At 60.3% G+C, this 15,158-nt stretch overlaps 1 protein-coding gene across 6 annotated transcripts in view; it reads right to left on the reverse strand.

Annotated features, from left to right (window-relative positions):
• Positions 1-15,158, reverse strand: part of MACROD1 (mono-ADP ribosylhydrolase 1) — an 81,816-nt gene that overhangs the window by 51,099 nt on the left and 15,559 nt on the right. Inside the window, exon 4 of one of the 6 annotated variants that reach the window (XM_058689406.1) lies at positions 938-3,205. The exons of the other annotated variants lie outside the window; for them this stretch is intronic. Within the exon in view, the coding sequence (XP_058545389.1) occupies positions 3,162-3,205 (44 nt within the window). The 3' untranslated portion in view covers positions 938-3,161. Of the gene's footprint in view, positions 1-937; positions 3,206-15,158 lie in introns of those variants that run through there. 6 annotated transcript variants of the gene reach the window in all.

The raw sequence follows: 15,158 nt of genomic DNA on the forward strand, positions 1-15,158 counted from the left end.
TCCTGTTTTGGAGGCTCCTCAGACAGGCCCTCGGAATCCCTCAGAAGTGGGTTGGATTCCGGGGCTACACCACTTATTCCCGTGCCTCAGTTGTTGCCTCGGTAAAATGAGTGCACGGTAAGAGCTCACCGTTCTTATTTTTACCATCATGACAGCATTGACCCTGCTGATGCGTGCTGGAGGCTCCTCGGAGGGTACAGATTGCTGGGATCCCCTCCACTTTGTCAGGGAGCGTAGGCCCCCATCCCTGACGTGCGCGCGCGCATGCGCAGAAACACACACACACACACACACACACACACACACACACACCAGCATTTATTCAGCATCCCTGGCCCTCAGGCACAGAGCCAGGCACTAAGTTGGCTGGCATTTCTCACCAGGAGGCTCAGGTATCCCCAAATGGTCTGTTCCCCAGACCACCCCAGCCGTAGACAGCCGACGTCTGCAGCCTGCCCTCTGAAACCTGCCAGGGGCAATCTCAGGCTGACCCAAGCTTTCGGCTGCAGGAGGACAGGGTGCGGGGATGGGGGCATCTTAGGCTTCAACAAGTGCCCTCAGGGGTTGGAGACCCAGACAGGGTCACAAGAGGGACTCACCAGGACCTGTGGGGGAGGTTCCGGGATCTGTATTTCAGGTCTATAGAACGAAGACCTTCCAAACGTTAACCAGCCCTTTCTGACAAGGCGCAGATGGTCTGAGAGGCAGCGAGCTCCGTCCTCACAGGAGCTGGCTGCCGGTCCCTCAAGGGGACATGACTTCTGGGTGGGGGAGGGGACCCACTGACCCTGAAGAGCCCCTGTCTCCCTATCGTGTCTTCCAATGGACCCTGGGAGATGGGAAACCTCCTTCCCCGCCCCCCCCCCCGCCCCGGCCCCCAGCTTCGGGACTTGCCTTGCCCTGCTCCAGCCAAGCAGCTTCTGGCCCTCTCCTCCCCAAAGAAGTCTCAGGACTCACAGGTCACTGAGGTTACGGGCAGGTAGGGGGTAAGACCCCAGATGGCTGCCCTGTGGCCAAGGGGCATCCCAAGACCCAGGGCCTTGGCTTCTTAGATCCAACTTCACCTGTTTGGCCAGATGGAGGACTAAAAGTTCCAGGTCGGATAGGACAAAGGGTGGCCACGACACCCCGTAACCTGGACCCTGCCCTTACCCGGCCACCACCAGTTTCCGGAAGCTTCCCTCCTCCCGCGCCCCTACTTCCCAGGAGGCGTTGCTGACCTCACCGAGCATCCTGGAGAAGAGGCAGTGGAGCCCAGGAAGGAATCAAACCCCACACCACACCCCCACACCCAAGTTCTGTGGCCAATTCTTAGCACCCTGCTTAGGAGGCCCCCCCCGGGGTGGATCAGCGGGCAGCCAGCCAACCCCCAGATGCTGCATCAGGAGGCCTGGGTGGAGCTTGCTCAGCTACTCTCGGGAGCCCCCAACCCCGGTGTGCTTCCCCCGGCCTCGCTGCTGGCCGCCTCCCCTGCCCTCGGCCGCGCCTCAGGCCCGCTCGTCAGCACCTGCTTCTCCACCGGCCGGCCACACCGTCCAGCACCTCTGAAGGACCCTCTCCTCCCGCGGCAAAGTAAATAGGATCTCTCCAGCCACTAACTGACAGCACAAATGAAATCCCGGCGCTCCCCCTCGGAGATTTACGGGGGAAGTGAAATCTTATTTGCACCGTTGCCAAGCCTGGGCCACGATGAAATTATGCCTCGAGAAGAGACCCGGCCGGCTCCTCGCGGAAGCGGCCGCATCGGAGATGGGCTTATTAAAAGCCACAGCGGCCACATTTCAACCTGTTTCAGGTGTTAAGTAATTTACTGCCACCCAGAATTCAGTGGCAGGTTTTTATCATTTTTCTTTCCGTTGATGCCAGTGGCCCCCGAGGTCCCTACCTGGGGGATTGCGGGTCTAAATGCTCCCTGCCCCCCTCCCCCAGCACTGCGGAGGGAAACGGGGGAGCAGGAGCCTAGGAGGGGGTGATCGGGGGGCACGGAATGGCAGCGGACAGCCCTGCCTCTCCTCAGGGTTCCACCAGGCTGGGCCAAAGCTCAGGGTGGCAGGGAGACAGGCTCTAAGATCCCACACCCCACATTTTGGAGACCACTGATCCCCCAAAGACGCGGCAGGTGTCTTCTGAAGGCAGCAATAGCATGAGCCCTGTGAGAGCAGCCACTACAACCAACCCCACCATCGAGTCTTTATTGGGCACCTGCTGTGTGCCAGGCCCTGCTTAAATGGAGGACCCTGCACCGAGTGGGGCCCCAAAGTCCCCTGCCCGACGGGGCTCTCGTGCTGCTGGTACTGAGCAAATATTTGGGCTTGATTGATTAAAATCTCTGAGAGGCAAACGGGCGCTTGAGAGAGGAGACGGTGGCATGTGGGGCACCAGAGGGAAGGGGCGGGGAGGGCGGGAGCCCACCTCACTGAGCTACGTGCCAGTGGCCGCAGCAAGCCTCAAGGCAGGACCTCCTCCATGCCACTGACCTGTGCCTTTCACTGCCCTGGAGCACGGGCGGTGCGGGGTTCGTGCTCTGCCTTCCCCCTTCCCCGGTCCCCAGAACTCTTGGGGGAATGCACAGCCTCCCATTCACAGGATGCGAGGACAGGGAGCCCTCTGTGGTCTGGGGCTCACAGGGTCACAAAGGGCCCCAAGTCCTCCAAGCCCCTTCTCCGCAGTGATGGCTGGAGGGCTGTTTGATGCCTGCTGACTTTGGGGGGATTAAGCCTATTACGGAGGCTAGCGGGGTCTTATCCGACGCCCTTTCTGACACCCCCCCTTCTCCACCTGTTTTCAGATACTCCAGGAAGACTAAGGGGAATCTTCAAAGTCCAGGCTGAGCCAAGAGCAGAAATTCTTTAATTAGCTTTCTCTTGGATCGGGTCCCTGGCAAATGGATTAGTTGTGGTGGGGCGGGAGAAAGGGACTGGAATCCTCCTTAAAGCTGAGATTACAAGCCCGGGGTGAAGGGCTGGGGGGGCTGTCACCAGGGATGGCGGGTCCCTGAGCAGCCCCCGCCACCACCACCACCGAATCAGCGACTCCCCGGGGGCTGGCAGATGGAACCTGTCACCAGGAAGGCGCGGGAGATGTGCTCTCAGCGAGGCCGTGGTCCTCGCGAGTCGGCGCGGAAAGATGCTTGGCAAGGCTGGGCTGTGTGCCTGGGTCTCCTAATGAATGTGCTTCCTTTCCGTGTGGCCGCCCAGACCTGGAACTTCATAATTAGGGGGGGATCTCCTAAAGGGGCACCCATCTGTGAGAGGTAAGCCAGCACAGCCCCCGATGGTGCCGGGCACCAGACATCTGTCACCATGCTCCAACCTCACGTATCCCCGTTTTCGAATGAGCAAACTGAGGCCCAGATCTAAGAAGCTCGCCCAAGGCCGCAGTGGCAGAGATTTCATTTGGGACCAGGTCTGCCCAGGATCCTCCCACTGCCCCAAATCCTGGCCCCCAAGGCCCCCGGGGGAGGCCTGAGTGAGGGTCTGTGAGCCTGGAGGAAAAGGCACGAGTGAGCCCCCACCAGAAATCGCTGCTGGGCAGGAGGCCTCCCCAGGCAGGCCTCTTCCAGGAAGCCTTCCCTGACCAGCCCACAGCACTTTGGATTCCCCATCAAGGCGCTTACACCCTGTGCTGTAACCCTGTTGTCCCCACCATACACTGAGCACCTTTCAGAGGTGGACACTTGATCTTCATCATATTCTGAATGAAGGAAGGAGGGCTGGGCCCACCTCAGTCTGGGGACCAGAGAGAAACTCCTGGTAGGAGGCTGGGCCTCAGGAGCAGGAGGAAGGGAGGGATTCCGGGAGCCAAGCTCCAGGCTGGTGTCTCTCCCGGGCCCGGGTTCCCCTGCTGGCCTGCTTTGCCCAGGGAGGTGCACAAGGGGTGGGTGGGAGGATGATTCAAGGACTCGGAGACCCAGATTCCCCGACCAAAGCCGTTTGAAGTATGACTCGTGCTCTCCCCCTTGAGCTCTGCATCAAAGGCAGCTCCGCTGTGGTCCGGCCACACTGTGCTCTGCAGATAAGAGCTGCCCTCGCGGAGCAGGCTGACAAAGGGCGTCTGGGCTGCCCCCAGCTTCCCTCTGGCCTCCCTGTTCCCCGTGCAGCAAGCCGAGCCACCCCCAAACCCGTCTGGGGTGCTCCTGCCTCCCGCCTTCCTGACCCTCTGGACGGCTCTGCCCCAGGGTCAGGTCACTACAGGTGTCCCGGCTCCCGGGGGCATCGCAGCCACCTAAGCCACATCCCCCTCGCAGCCCGGCACCCAGCACCTGCTGAATGAAGGAACACGAAGCTGAATGAACGGCCGTCTGTGGAGCACACGGGAGGGAGGTCTAACCCAGGTCGGGGGTGGGGGGGGGGGGTTCTGGAGGAGATGACATCTGAGCCGGGACCTGGAGCGTGACCAGCGCCAGCCCGGTGAAAGTGGGAATAAAGAATGCTTCTGGCAGGGGGGAGAGCCTGTGCAAAGGCCAGAAGGGGTGAGAGCACATGCAGTTATGAAGCCCGAAATCATTGATCTGGGCCGGGATGGAGAGGGTAGGAGAGGAAACCAGAAAACGCAGCAGAGGTTCTGGGGCCAGACGATGTAGGTGCACCAGCCAGGATCCAGAGAGCCAAGGGCGCTACTGGGGCAAGACCTTTCCCACATCGAGGCTCCCAAGGGTGTTGCAAGAAGCCGTGATAACAGCCAAGGCTGCCCAAGTCTGGAGGGGGGGGGGGGTCCCCGTTTCCATCTGGTCTCTGTGAGTACCCGCTACGCGTTGTAGGGTATGCCTCCGGCACCAGCCACGGGGCTACAGAGAGCCCTGAAACCAGAGGCCCAGCCGAGCCGCAGGAAGCGGCACCTTCCCACGAGGGGAGGGGCCCAGGAAGACCCAGGATGAGGGAGCGGCCGGGTGGGGGCAGGGGGCGGGGGAGCCAAACCCCCCAGGAGCATCCCCAGCGGCAAGCGGGCTAAGCCAGGGAAGCCCAGGGACACGAAAGGCAGTGGCGGTGACCCTGCTGAGATCTACTGGGAGCGGAGAGTTCTTATGTGTTCTCTGGCGTAAAGCAAGTGTTTCCAAGCTCCTACTACGTGCCGGTTTGGTGCAGGCCGCCTGCGGGTGAGCCCAGGAAAGGGCCGCTCTCCTGCTGCCGCTGCACCCGCCAGTATCGACGCTTCCCGCCTCTGCCTCTCGGGCAGTGAAGAATGATGTCTCTCATTTCAATTAGCCTTTTCCTGATTACTCGCGAAGTTCTGCATCTTTTCCCTTGTTTACCGGCCATTTGTTTTTCTCCTACCGGGAATTGCTTGTCTACATCCTTTGCCCATTTTTCTTATTGATTTGTAGGAGCTCTTCACATATTAAGAGAGAAGCGGAGAAGCAGCCGTTTCCTGGGGCAGACCCTCAGGGCCTCCCGCGAGGGTCCCTTGGTCCCAGGAAAGGGAGGAAGATTTGCATGGGTTTCTGGCTGCCCCCACTGAATCTCTCTACACTCATCCAGCTCCCAAATGGCCAACTTTGTCAGAAGACAAAGCACCTTCTGCAGGTGACAGTCCCTGCCAGGTCTGCATCTCAGCTGGCACAGCCCCGAGGGCTTATTTTGTACTTACGCTGAGAAGTCTACACTGCCAGTGGCTGGCACCCGAGGGGAGCCGGCAGGTGTAGCTGGGCACCCGGGAGGAAGGGCAGACACTCACTGTTCCAAGGACAATTCAGTGGGGGCCACCCAGCAAAAGGGGCAGGTCCCGAAGCCTCAGGCTGACCCTCCCAGCAGAATTCCTGGGCCCCCTCTGACACACACCATCCCGGCACCCGCTTCCAGCCGTGACGGCTCCTGCAGGGTGACCCAGGCCCGAGAGGACGCCTCGGAGCCCCGCCCCCTCACCCTCTGCCACCTGACCTGCGGCCCCGTGGCTTATTTTCTCTCCGACGCTTTCCGTGTTTCAGCAGACAAACAGCACAGCCCACAAAACTGATTTTGAAAGCCTACAAAGGCACGAACGTTTAGGGAGCCAGGAAAAGTAAGGCCGCTCCTTTCCCGGAGTCATGGCTGCCAGGAGCCCGCGCGGGGCCGTTTCTGCAGCTGGGGCTGGCACAGCACGGGGCCAGCCCTCAGGCTTCCTCGAACCAGGTGGTAAATGGCCACTCAGCACGTGTTCCAAGGGGCCCACAGCAGCCCAGGAGGCCGCGAACTGCCAGCTTACCTCCTCTCTGACTCCCCTGCCCGTGGCCACACCAGCTCCCCCAAGAGCCTGGCCGGACTCCGTGGCACCCTCCCTCGCCCAGCCTCCGCTAAGCACCTGGCAGAAGGGTCAGATTGCAGATTGCAGGCCACCGTCTGGCGCCGGCTAAGGTCACCCCGCTGTAGTTAGAGCAGGAGAGAATGTCCATGCCGAGGGTGACCTGGTGGGCAAGCCCATCACCCTGCTCTGCGCCACGCTCGGGCGAGCCCTTTGGGAGGGCAAACAAGGCTGCCATAAAGGCAGCCACCGTGACTTCTGGATAACAAGGGGAATGGGGTGTCAAGGGGGGCCTGGTAAGGCTCAGCCCTCCCCGCCGAGCTCTCCAAACACCTTCCATCCGGGGCCAACGACGTGCCCACTAACCAGGAGGACACCTAGAACCATAAGTGGTTAGCACGTGCCCACTCCCTTCCCTCCACTCACTTACACACTTACGTACTCATTCATTCATTCATTCATTCATTCATTCATTCATTCCAGGGTGATGTGACATAGTAGAAAGGACCAGGATACAGAGCGAGATCTGGTTCAAGCTTCCTGACCGGGGACACGTCACTTAACAGCCCTGCATCACTGCTTCTCAACCTGAAAGGAGGAATAGCAAAGCCACCTCTCCCGGCTCAGCTTGTCTCATCGTTATGATGACCATCCTGGGCTCAGACAGTTGCCGGATGAGGGCGGGACCACGTCTGATGCTGCTGGGGGGCAGGAGGCTGGGCCAGGTGTGACCACGGAGCCCAGAGGGGCAGGCGCAGAGGAGAGGGCTTCCCTGGAGGTAGCGGGAAGGACCAAATGACCCCAACAGTCTTTCCAGGCAAAAGGGAAGCCAGGTCGCGAGACAGGGCATTCAGGCACTGAAGGTGCCACCTTCGGGTAAGATCCACGGTGCAACCAACAGACCGACAGACAAGGTAAGGGCGGGACCCCCCTGGGCCTGTGGGGCCCCCCCTCCCAGAAGTCATCCTCTTTCTTCTCCAGGATGAAAACACATCGTGGCATGGAAGTCGTTCAGCCTCCAGCTTAACCACAAAGAGGTAGAGAGAAGCGAGGATCCGCTAACCGGGGACACCCCCCTGCAAAGGAGCCCCAGAGTTTCTTCGGGATCCTGGAGGGGTGGGGAAGTGGGGTGCCAGCCCACGGAAGCACGGGGGCAGCCTCCGAGGGGCTCTCGCGCTGGCTGTGGGGCCGAGAGGCAGCATTTGCATGGAGAGCGCTTGGTGGCTGTGGAATTTATGCAGCTGCCTGTGTGATTCCGGAGGCGAGACGAATCTCCGGCCGCTTTTCTCAGCGGGAACAAGTCTTTCCTTCAAATCGATGGTGACACATTTTTAAACTCTGATATTAAGGAGGGAAAGATTTTTCTGGCCCCCTGGGGGCAACCCTTATTAGTCACTGGCTCGTCTGAGAGAAATCGCAGAGGCAGACCCAGTGGGCCTGGGCAAGGCCAGAGGCCAGGCCGGCTGACACGGGAATGGACAGTGACAAACAAGAGGGCAGAGGGGGACTCGCAAGTCAGAAGCAAAGCCGTGTTGGAGAGACTCGGAGAGCGAGGCTGGGGCAGGGGAGGGGTGGGGGGTGGGGATGGGGGATGGGGAGGCGGGGGCGGTGGGCTCTGGAGCAAGGTACGAAGTCTCCGTAGGGGAAATAAAGAACCACTGGTGAGGGTAATAGAGGGAGAAGATTGAGAAAAAAGACAGACTAGAAAGAGGCATCAAGCTCAAGAATAAATTGATTTCCAAATGTGAAGTTATAGAAAGTAAAATCTTATTCCCCATCTTGCTCTGGCTGCCAGGAAGCTCAAAGCCACCTTTACATCCAGTTGCCACAGACTTGTTCGGCCTAGTTATGAGGTGTCGTCTGGGCCGGGCCAGGGTAGGTGCCAGGAGCCAAGCTGCCCCCCAAAGCCCCCTAAGGGCATAAAATAGAAGGGGGGGCATGAACCGTAGTCTCTCAGTACATCGGACACCAGCATCATGTGGCAGGTGGTAGGGCTGAGCAGGGGGCCACGACCAGGAACGAGGCCAGAGGTTGGCAGGGTGGAAAGCACGTGCCCTGGGCATCCAGGCCAAAAGCTCCCAGGTGTGGCCAAGCGCACGGGGCACATTCTTATTGGACGCCCAGCTCAGTGTCCTCCCATGTCCCTTGTTTCTTCCTGTCCCTGTTTTAATGGCTCCCTAGTTTTATCGTACCTATTTTTCAGTGGAAATAGGTGGGTTAAATATTTTTAAAAAATCAATTCCAGCTCAAACGCCCACTTCCTCGGTGATAACAGCCACCATTTATTGAATTCCAACGGCTTGTCACATTTTCATGAATCTTTTCCATCCCCTCAATCGCCTTCGGGGGGGTGGGGAGGGGGGAACGTGGCTCTCCCAGCAGGGTTCACGGAAGAGGAAACTGAGGCTCAGAGGGGAGGTGTATCCTGGTCAAGGTTACAAGAGTTTATAAGTGACCACGGCGGCTCTGTCCAGTCGGCCCCCTGGCACGCCCCCATTCCCAGCCCTGAGCCCCAGAGCCCAGCACTCTGCTCTGTGCAGGGGCGGGGGGAGGGGGGGGCCCTCCTGCCGGCCTCGTTAGCGGGCAGCTGAGGCTGAGTCAAGGTCAAGGCCAGGGAGGCACCAAACACAGTCCGGTGACCCACAGAATTCCCTCACCCCTTGACCCCCGCCTACAACGCCTGGGTCCCCTCTCTGCCAAAACCCAAGGCTTCAGCCACAGCCCGCCCCACCTTCCCGTGACCCTCACCGGGGAAAGTTCCCCCGCCGGCTGCCAGACGGGATTCAGCTCCTTTGACAGTCAAAGCTGCAAAGCTCCCGTCGCAAATGTCAATTCTGGGCCATTTGCTTCGTAGATTTTAATGTTCCTGTTTCTCCTCAACATCCTCAGCAAGGTAGCTCTTGCTTTTCAAAAGGGATGTGGCGTTTGATGATGTTTAAACCGTACGTGAAATACAGCCAGGCGGCAATAATAAAACAGACGCGAGCCCTGCTGGCAGGGGAATGGCTGACAGCCGGGCCTCTCTCTTCCCACATGCTACTCCGCAGCTAAGCTCCTATTTTTATGGCAATTACAATGTCCGAAGAGGGGGAGGAAGCAGGGATGGGGAGGAAGGGGGTGGGTACGGCCGCACGAGGACCACTTGTAGCTGCTGGGAGAGGGGTGCAGCGGATGGGGTTTGAATGAACCAAAGCGGGTGATGCCAGCCGGGTGTCCCGGCAGAGGAAGGCCGGCCTCATCCGCCACCGGGCACTGCCCTCCCGAACCGCTGTTGGCCCTGGCTCCGTCCCCCAGTATCCGTCCTCCCTGGTGGCGGCGGAGGGGGGGGGGCTGGAGTCCTCACTGGCTCTGTCTCCTGACACAACCCCTCCTCCCCCACCGCGAGGACACTGATAGCTGTCGCCCCGTGTGCGGGAAGCAGGGCTCAGGGCACAGGGCACCGGGCAGCCTCCACCTAAGGGAGCTCGGCCACCACCTGTCATCAGGGAGCTACCGCGCAGGCAGGCATTCTCGGGCCGCCCGAGCCCCCCAAGGGCACCGCCGCGTGCACAGCCCCGTCCAGGGATGGCGACCTGGGGTCAGCGGACACCTGCCCTCCGGGGGCTCCCGTCTGGTGGTGGAGTGAGGTATTTCACTACTAAGAACGACAGTTGCCGCTCACGGAGCCCCTGCGGCCTGCCAGGCACTCGTTCACTTTCCTCTAACCCTCCACAGGGCGCACCGATGGAAACCGAAGCTGGGAGAAGCCGTCAGCAGAACCGGATTTTTACCCCAGTCTGTATCGTGAGCAGCCACGGCCCTGGCCCCCACTTGCCCGGGGCGCCCTCCCCACGGGCGGCTGCACCCTCTCACACGCGAGAAATCGAGACTACTATTCCCATGTAACACGCACACCCTTCCGCCACTGAAGGCCCTGCCACAAGAGAGGGGGCGCCGGGCCCACCTGCCCCTGCACCCTACGGTCAGCCAACCCCAAGTCAGGAGGGCCCCCTGCCTCAGCAACCCGCCCTGGGCCCAGAAAGGGCTCAGTTTCCCACGGGAAGGACAAGAAGGAGGTCCCCTCAGGCCTCCCCTGTCCCCGGCCCAGCTGAGCAGCATGTGACAGCAGGCCCCACCCTGCAGGACAGTGCCACCCTCCCAGAGAAGCAGCAGCAGTAGCAGCGAATACAAGAGCTGGCATTTCTTGAGGGCTTCCTTTAGCCCGGACATTGCACTGTCTCCTTTCAAACTCACAGCAACCCCAGGAGGCGGGGCCTGATGCTTCTTATTCCCATTACGCAGACAAGAACACCGAGGCCGAGATTAGATGACCTGCCTGAGGTCCCACAGCTTGTATCCAGGACTGCAACTGCCACTGCCATGCCCTGTGATGGGGTCACCAGAGCTGGTGGGGCTGTCTGGGGAGCAGGGGTGGGGTGGGGTGGGGCGAGGAGACAGGGCCGAGCCTTGGACTCTCTTTTAGGCCATGTTACGTCCTAGAGACCACCCCACGCTGGGGCCAGATCAGGCCTCAGCCAGCAGGCCTCAGGGTCAGGGTTGGGGGTACGTATGAGCCCAGCCTAGGGGTCCGGAGAGAACAGATTTGGCCCAGAGCCCCTGCAAACAGAGCCGGCTGCACAGAGCTGGGTGTCGAGAGGAAGGGAAGGGGCGCCAGTTCCTGGGGAGGGCCCGTGGCTTCCACGTGCTGCGTCCAGACCCCTTCACCTCCCAGGGACACGGCGTACCCATCCGTTAAACAAGCAGGCGAGCCACAGCCTCCTGGAGAGGCCTCAAGCCGGCTGGGCAGCCCTTTGCCAGGGTGCTGGCGGATCATTCTGGTCGAGCAAGCCAAGGGCCGCAGATCCAGCCCTTTTCATGCTTGGCCAATTTAATGGTCCCCATTAATTTCCAAACACACACATTCCCACAAGCTCCGGCCTCCTCAGCTCAGTGCTCGGGAGAGAGAGCACGCTGGGAACACAGACAGGCACACAGGTGCAGGTGCTGAGGCCAGCCGGCCTCAAGGACAGGGAGGAGCCACTCGGCAGGGGGCAGGGGGGCACCGTGTTTCCTGACCTTGTGTCTGTCGTGATGGGGAGAAGAAGGACAAGGAGAAGGGGCCCAGTTCCTGGGGGGGGGGGGGGGGCTGAGCGGTGTCTGGGCTGGGGCAGGAGAAGGAGGCCCAGAGGGGGTCACTGGCACTTCCAGTCCCTCCCTCTGTCTGACCCACTCTCAAAGGCATTCAATCATTTATTCAGCAAACTTTCACTGAAACCCAGGACAAAGGGTCACCGGGTCCAAGGCCCACGGCCCACCCACGTGTTCCCTATGGAAGGACGGGAAGGATCTGGCTAATACACAGGACACCTGGCAGAAGACCTGGGGGTGGAAGGACCTTTCCAGGGTCCTCGAGTCCTGCCCACTGGCCAAGTTCCGCTCGCTGGACCAGGCCTTGTGAGCCCTCAAGGGAATCTCAATAATTCAGGAGGGATCCATCATTTATGAATTTATGTAACCGCTTCTCGACCTTGTGGAAACGAGCCGCCCTCTTCCTACAGTGGGGGAAATTAGGCCTTGGCACCGTCTCGGGTGTTGTGGGGAGGGGGCCAACTGGACCCCAGGCCTCCCAGCCGGCCTTCCAAGCTACTCTGTCCCTCACCCCTACACTAGAAGCAGAGGGAGCTTCTGAGAACACAAACGTGACTGCATCCCCCTTAAACCCCAAGTCTGAAAGGTGAGGGTTTGACTCCTGGCTCGGCCTTTTACCGGCACTCTGGTCCCGTGTGGGCCTCAGTCTCCTCGTCTGTAAAATGGGGGACATATTAGCACCTGCTAATAGTGAGGCCATGGGTGCGATGTGGGGACAGCTCCCGGCCCAGAGGGAATAATGAATAACAAGCTGCGAGAGCCTAGACACAGAGGCTCTGTGGGCTGAGTTGGGGGCAGGGGGCGGGACCCAGGTCAACCAAGCACGACAGGAGCTACAGCCCGCCACGGGGTCTCACAGGGCCAATGAGCCCAGACCCAGCCGATCCCAGACCCAGATGTTAGCACCACCTTTCCTGCATCAGACCGCCCACTGCCTCAAACGCCACCCCTCCCCCCACTTCTCAGCTGCGCCCCGCAGGGGGTGGGGGTGACAACATACCTACTCTTTGACCAGAAAAGAAAAGGGAACAAGGAAGAGGTGTTCCCACCCCCACCCCCCAAAATACAAGGATTTCCGGGTGGCTCAGTCGGTTGAGTGTCTGACGCCAGCTCAGGTCAGGAGTTCGAGCCCCACATCAGGCTCGCTGCTGTCAGCTCCGAGCCCACTTTGGATCCTCTGACCCCTCTCTCTGCCCCTCCCCAGCTTGTGTGTGCACTCACGCTCTCTCTCTCTCTCTCTCTCTCTCTCTCTCTCTCTCTCAAAAATAAATAAATATATATTTTTAAACACAAGGATTTCCTGGAAGCTCCAGAGTCAGGCAAACCTCCCCTCTCAGCACCAATACTGGTTAGCTGTGTGGCCTTAAGCAAGTTACTTCACATCTCTGAGCCTCAGTCTCCCCTCTGACACCGTGGGCTTACATAATAACACCAGGAGGCCAGGAAAGGTGGCATGGGATGTGCATTCAGCCCAGATCCGGAGGGAGACCCTTGCTCAGGACAGGCCATGGCTCATTCCAAGCTCCTCAGAGCTTCCCCAAGTCTCCCCTACCCTGTCTCACCCCTTCCTGCCAGGGCTCTCCCTCTCTGCCCCTGGAATGCCCTCGTCCAACTTCTGACGCAGTGCCCCCTTCTCAGCACGAGCCCCGCCTCCACTTTGCCTCCTCCAGGCAGCCTTCCAGATTGTCTGCCACCCCTGCAGCAAAAGCCCTCATGGACTTTGCTATCCCTTTCCATTCATGTGTCTCACCTCACACTGGGGATTAGAGAGTGTGTCTCTTGTAGCCCAGGGCCTACCTCCCTGCCTGGTGCAAAACAGGCCTACCGCACAGTCTGCTGAATGAAGGAAAGGCCACATAGGAGCTCCAGTTCTGAATCAGTCACCTGCCAAGCTGCGCCTTGGTTTGATCACTGAAAGTGGGGACCGCAGTCCTGCCTGCCTCCAGGATGCCTCCACGTCAGTGCCACGGCGGGGAGGGAGGGGGCAGGCCCTCACCGTGGGCCCCCGGGGGCCTGGGCCCAGCTCCGGCTGGGCTGCCTGCCCCCAGGCTGCCCCGCACCCACCCTCCCTGCCCACTGCGGAGAGGTTGCTGCCGTCGGAGGCAGCCGGCAAGCCTCAGCAAACACATTTAAATCTGAAGTGACAGATAAAGCGATTTACGGCGACAGTTTAGCGTCAGATCACTTCCCACAAGGCAGCCGGCGTCCCTCAGCCCCTCCTGCTTGCTAGTCCATCAAGGCGGTCTCTAAATCACTGACTCTGAGCGGTGGCCCAGGGCCGGCCGGGGCTGGGCTCCTTGGGGCCTCCAGGCAGCGGAAAGGATGAGGCCTGGACGGTGACTGGCTCACGAGGAGGAGGGGGCTGTAAGCGGCTGGCAGATTTTCACAAATCAAAGACCCAGGACTTAAGGACACAGAGCACCACTTCATGCCTTATTTTAAATAAATAAGCGGCTCAAAAAACTCCCAGCGAGGCAATTTGTCGCTGTGAAGCATGGCTTTCCACCCGCTCTGCACGTCCCGGCCCACGTGCCCAGGCCCCTCAAAGGCCTCACGGCCCCCCTGGGTGGGGCCGGGGATGGCCCATTTTTCAGATGAGGAAACAGAGGCTTGGAGCCACCACCAATAGGAATACTGGGATTCCAATCAGCTCCTGGCCTCTGTGCCCACCGCGGCCCTGACTCGCTGGCCTGGGACGGCTTTGAAGGGGAAGATTCCTTCTGTCTGCACAAAGCATCACATTCATCCCTGCTCTGTCCCGTTATGCCCTGAAGGCCAAAGCTGGCAGCCGGACCCCTGGGCTGGCCAAGAATGGGGGTCTTTCTTTATGCTGGGCCACTTCCTGCCTGGGACTCAGCTGTCTGCCAAAAACTAGGGAGCCACAGGCACAGGCCTGGTAAGCTGGGAACCTCAAGGGCAAGGAAGTGACCCCGCCAAGGTCATACCCCCCCCATGGCAATAAGAAGATACAAAAACCCCACAAGCCGAAGCGCCCTCCCCCCCCCCAGAACGGAGACCCCCAGACCCGAGCTTCTCTGGAGGAAATGCCAGGCACAGCTCTCCCCAGACGCAGCCTTGGAAGGGGAGGGCGGGGGGGTCGTAGGCCAACCTGGAGCTCTTCTGCTGCAGAACGGGGGGGGCCCGCAGGGGCTCCCTGGTTTATCTTGCCAGCATGGCAACCCAATTTAATTAAGATGGATGCAGCGTGCCCCCGTGGGTAGGAGCCGTGGCCCGCTACCAGATGGCGAGAGGCTGAGACTCTCCGGGCACTGCCCGAGCGAGCAGCCTCGGCAGCAGCCTGTGAAAACACAGCCGAGGGGGGCCCGGGGTGGCCTGCACTTCACCTGGGTGCTCAGAGGGTCCTGCCCCTGTGACCGCCAGCCCTGCCACCCACCTGCCAGGCATCCCGCCTTCTACTCTCCGTCCCAGCCCCCCTCCATGTACTATGCAGCATACACCACAACACACACACACACACACACACACACACACACACACACACATCCCACAGGCATCGACCATCATAGATCCCACACAGAGTACACACACGCTCCAATCACATCGCAAATACCAACAGAGTGGGGTAAAAAGCAGGCCTGGACTTCAAACGCCAGAGGCCCAGTTGGCAAACAGTCTGATTTCCCCAAAGTCCCGAGAGAGGCCATGGGCAGAGTCGCTGCGCCGGGAGAGGAGGAGGCCGGAAGGCAGGGAGGGCGCCCGGCCCCGGCCATCCCCAAGGATCCCCAGGGTCCCTCGAAAGGGTGGGAAGGGAGACTGCAGCCAGGCTGGAGACACCCCAAGCTCACAGCTCTTCA

This window comes from Neofelis nebulosa, chromosome 10 (assembly GCF_028018385.1).
Source record: "Neofelis nebulosa isolate mNeoNeb1 chromosome 10, mNeoNeb1.pri, whole genome shotgun sequence".
NCBI classification, from domain to species: Eukaryota; Metazoa; Chordata; class Mammalia; order Carnivora; family Felidae; genus Neofelis; species Neofelis nebulosa.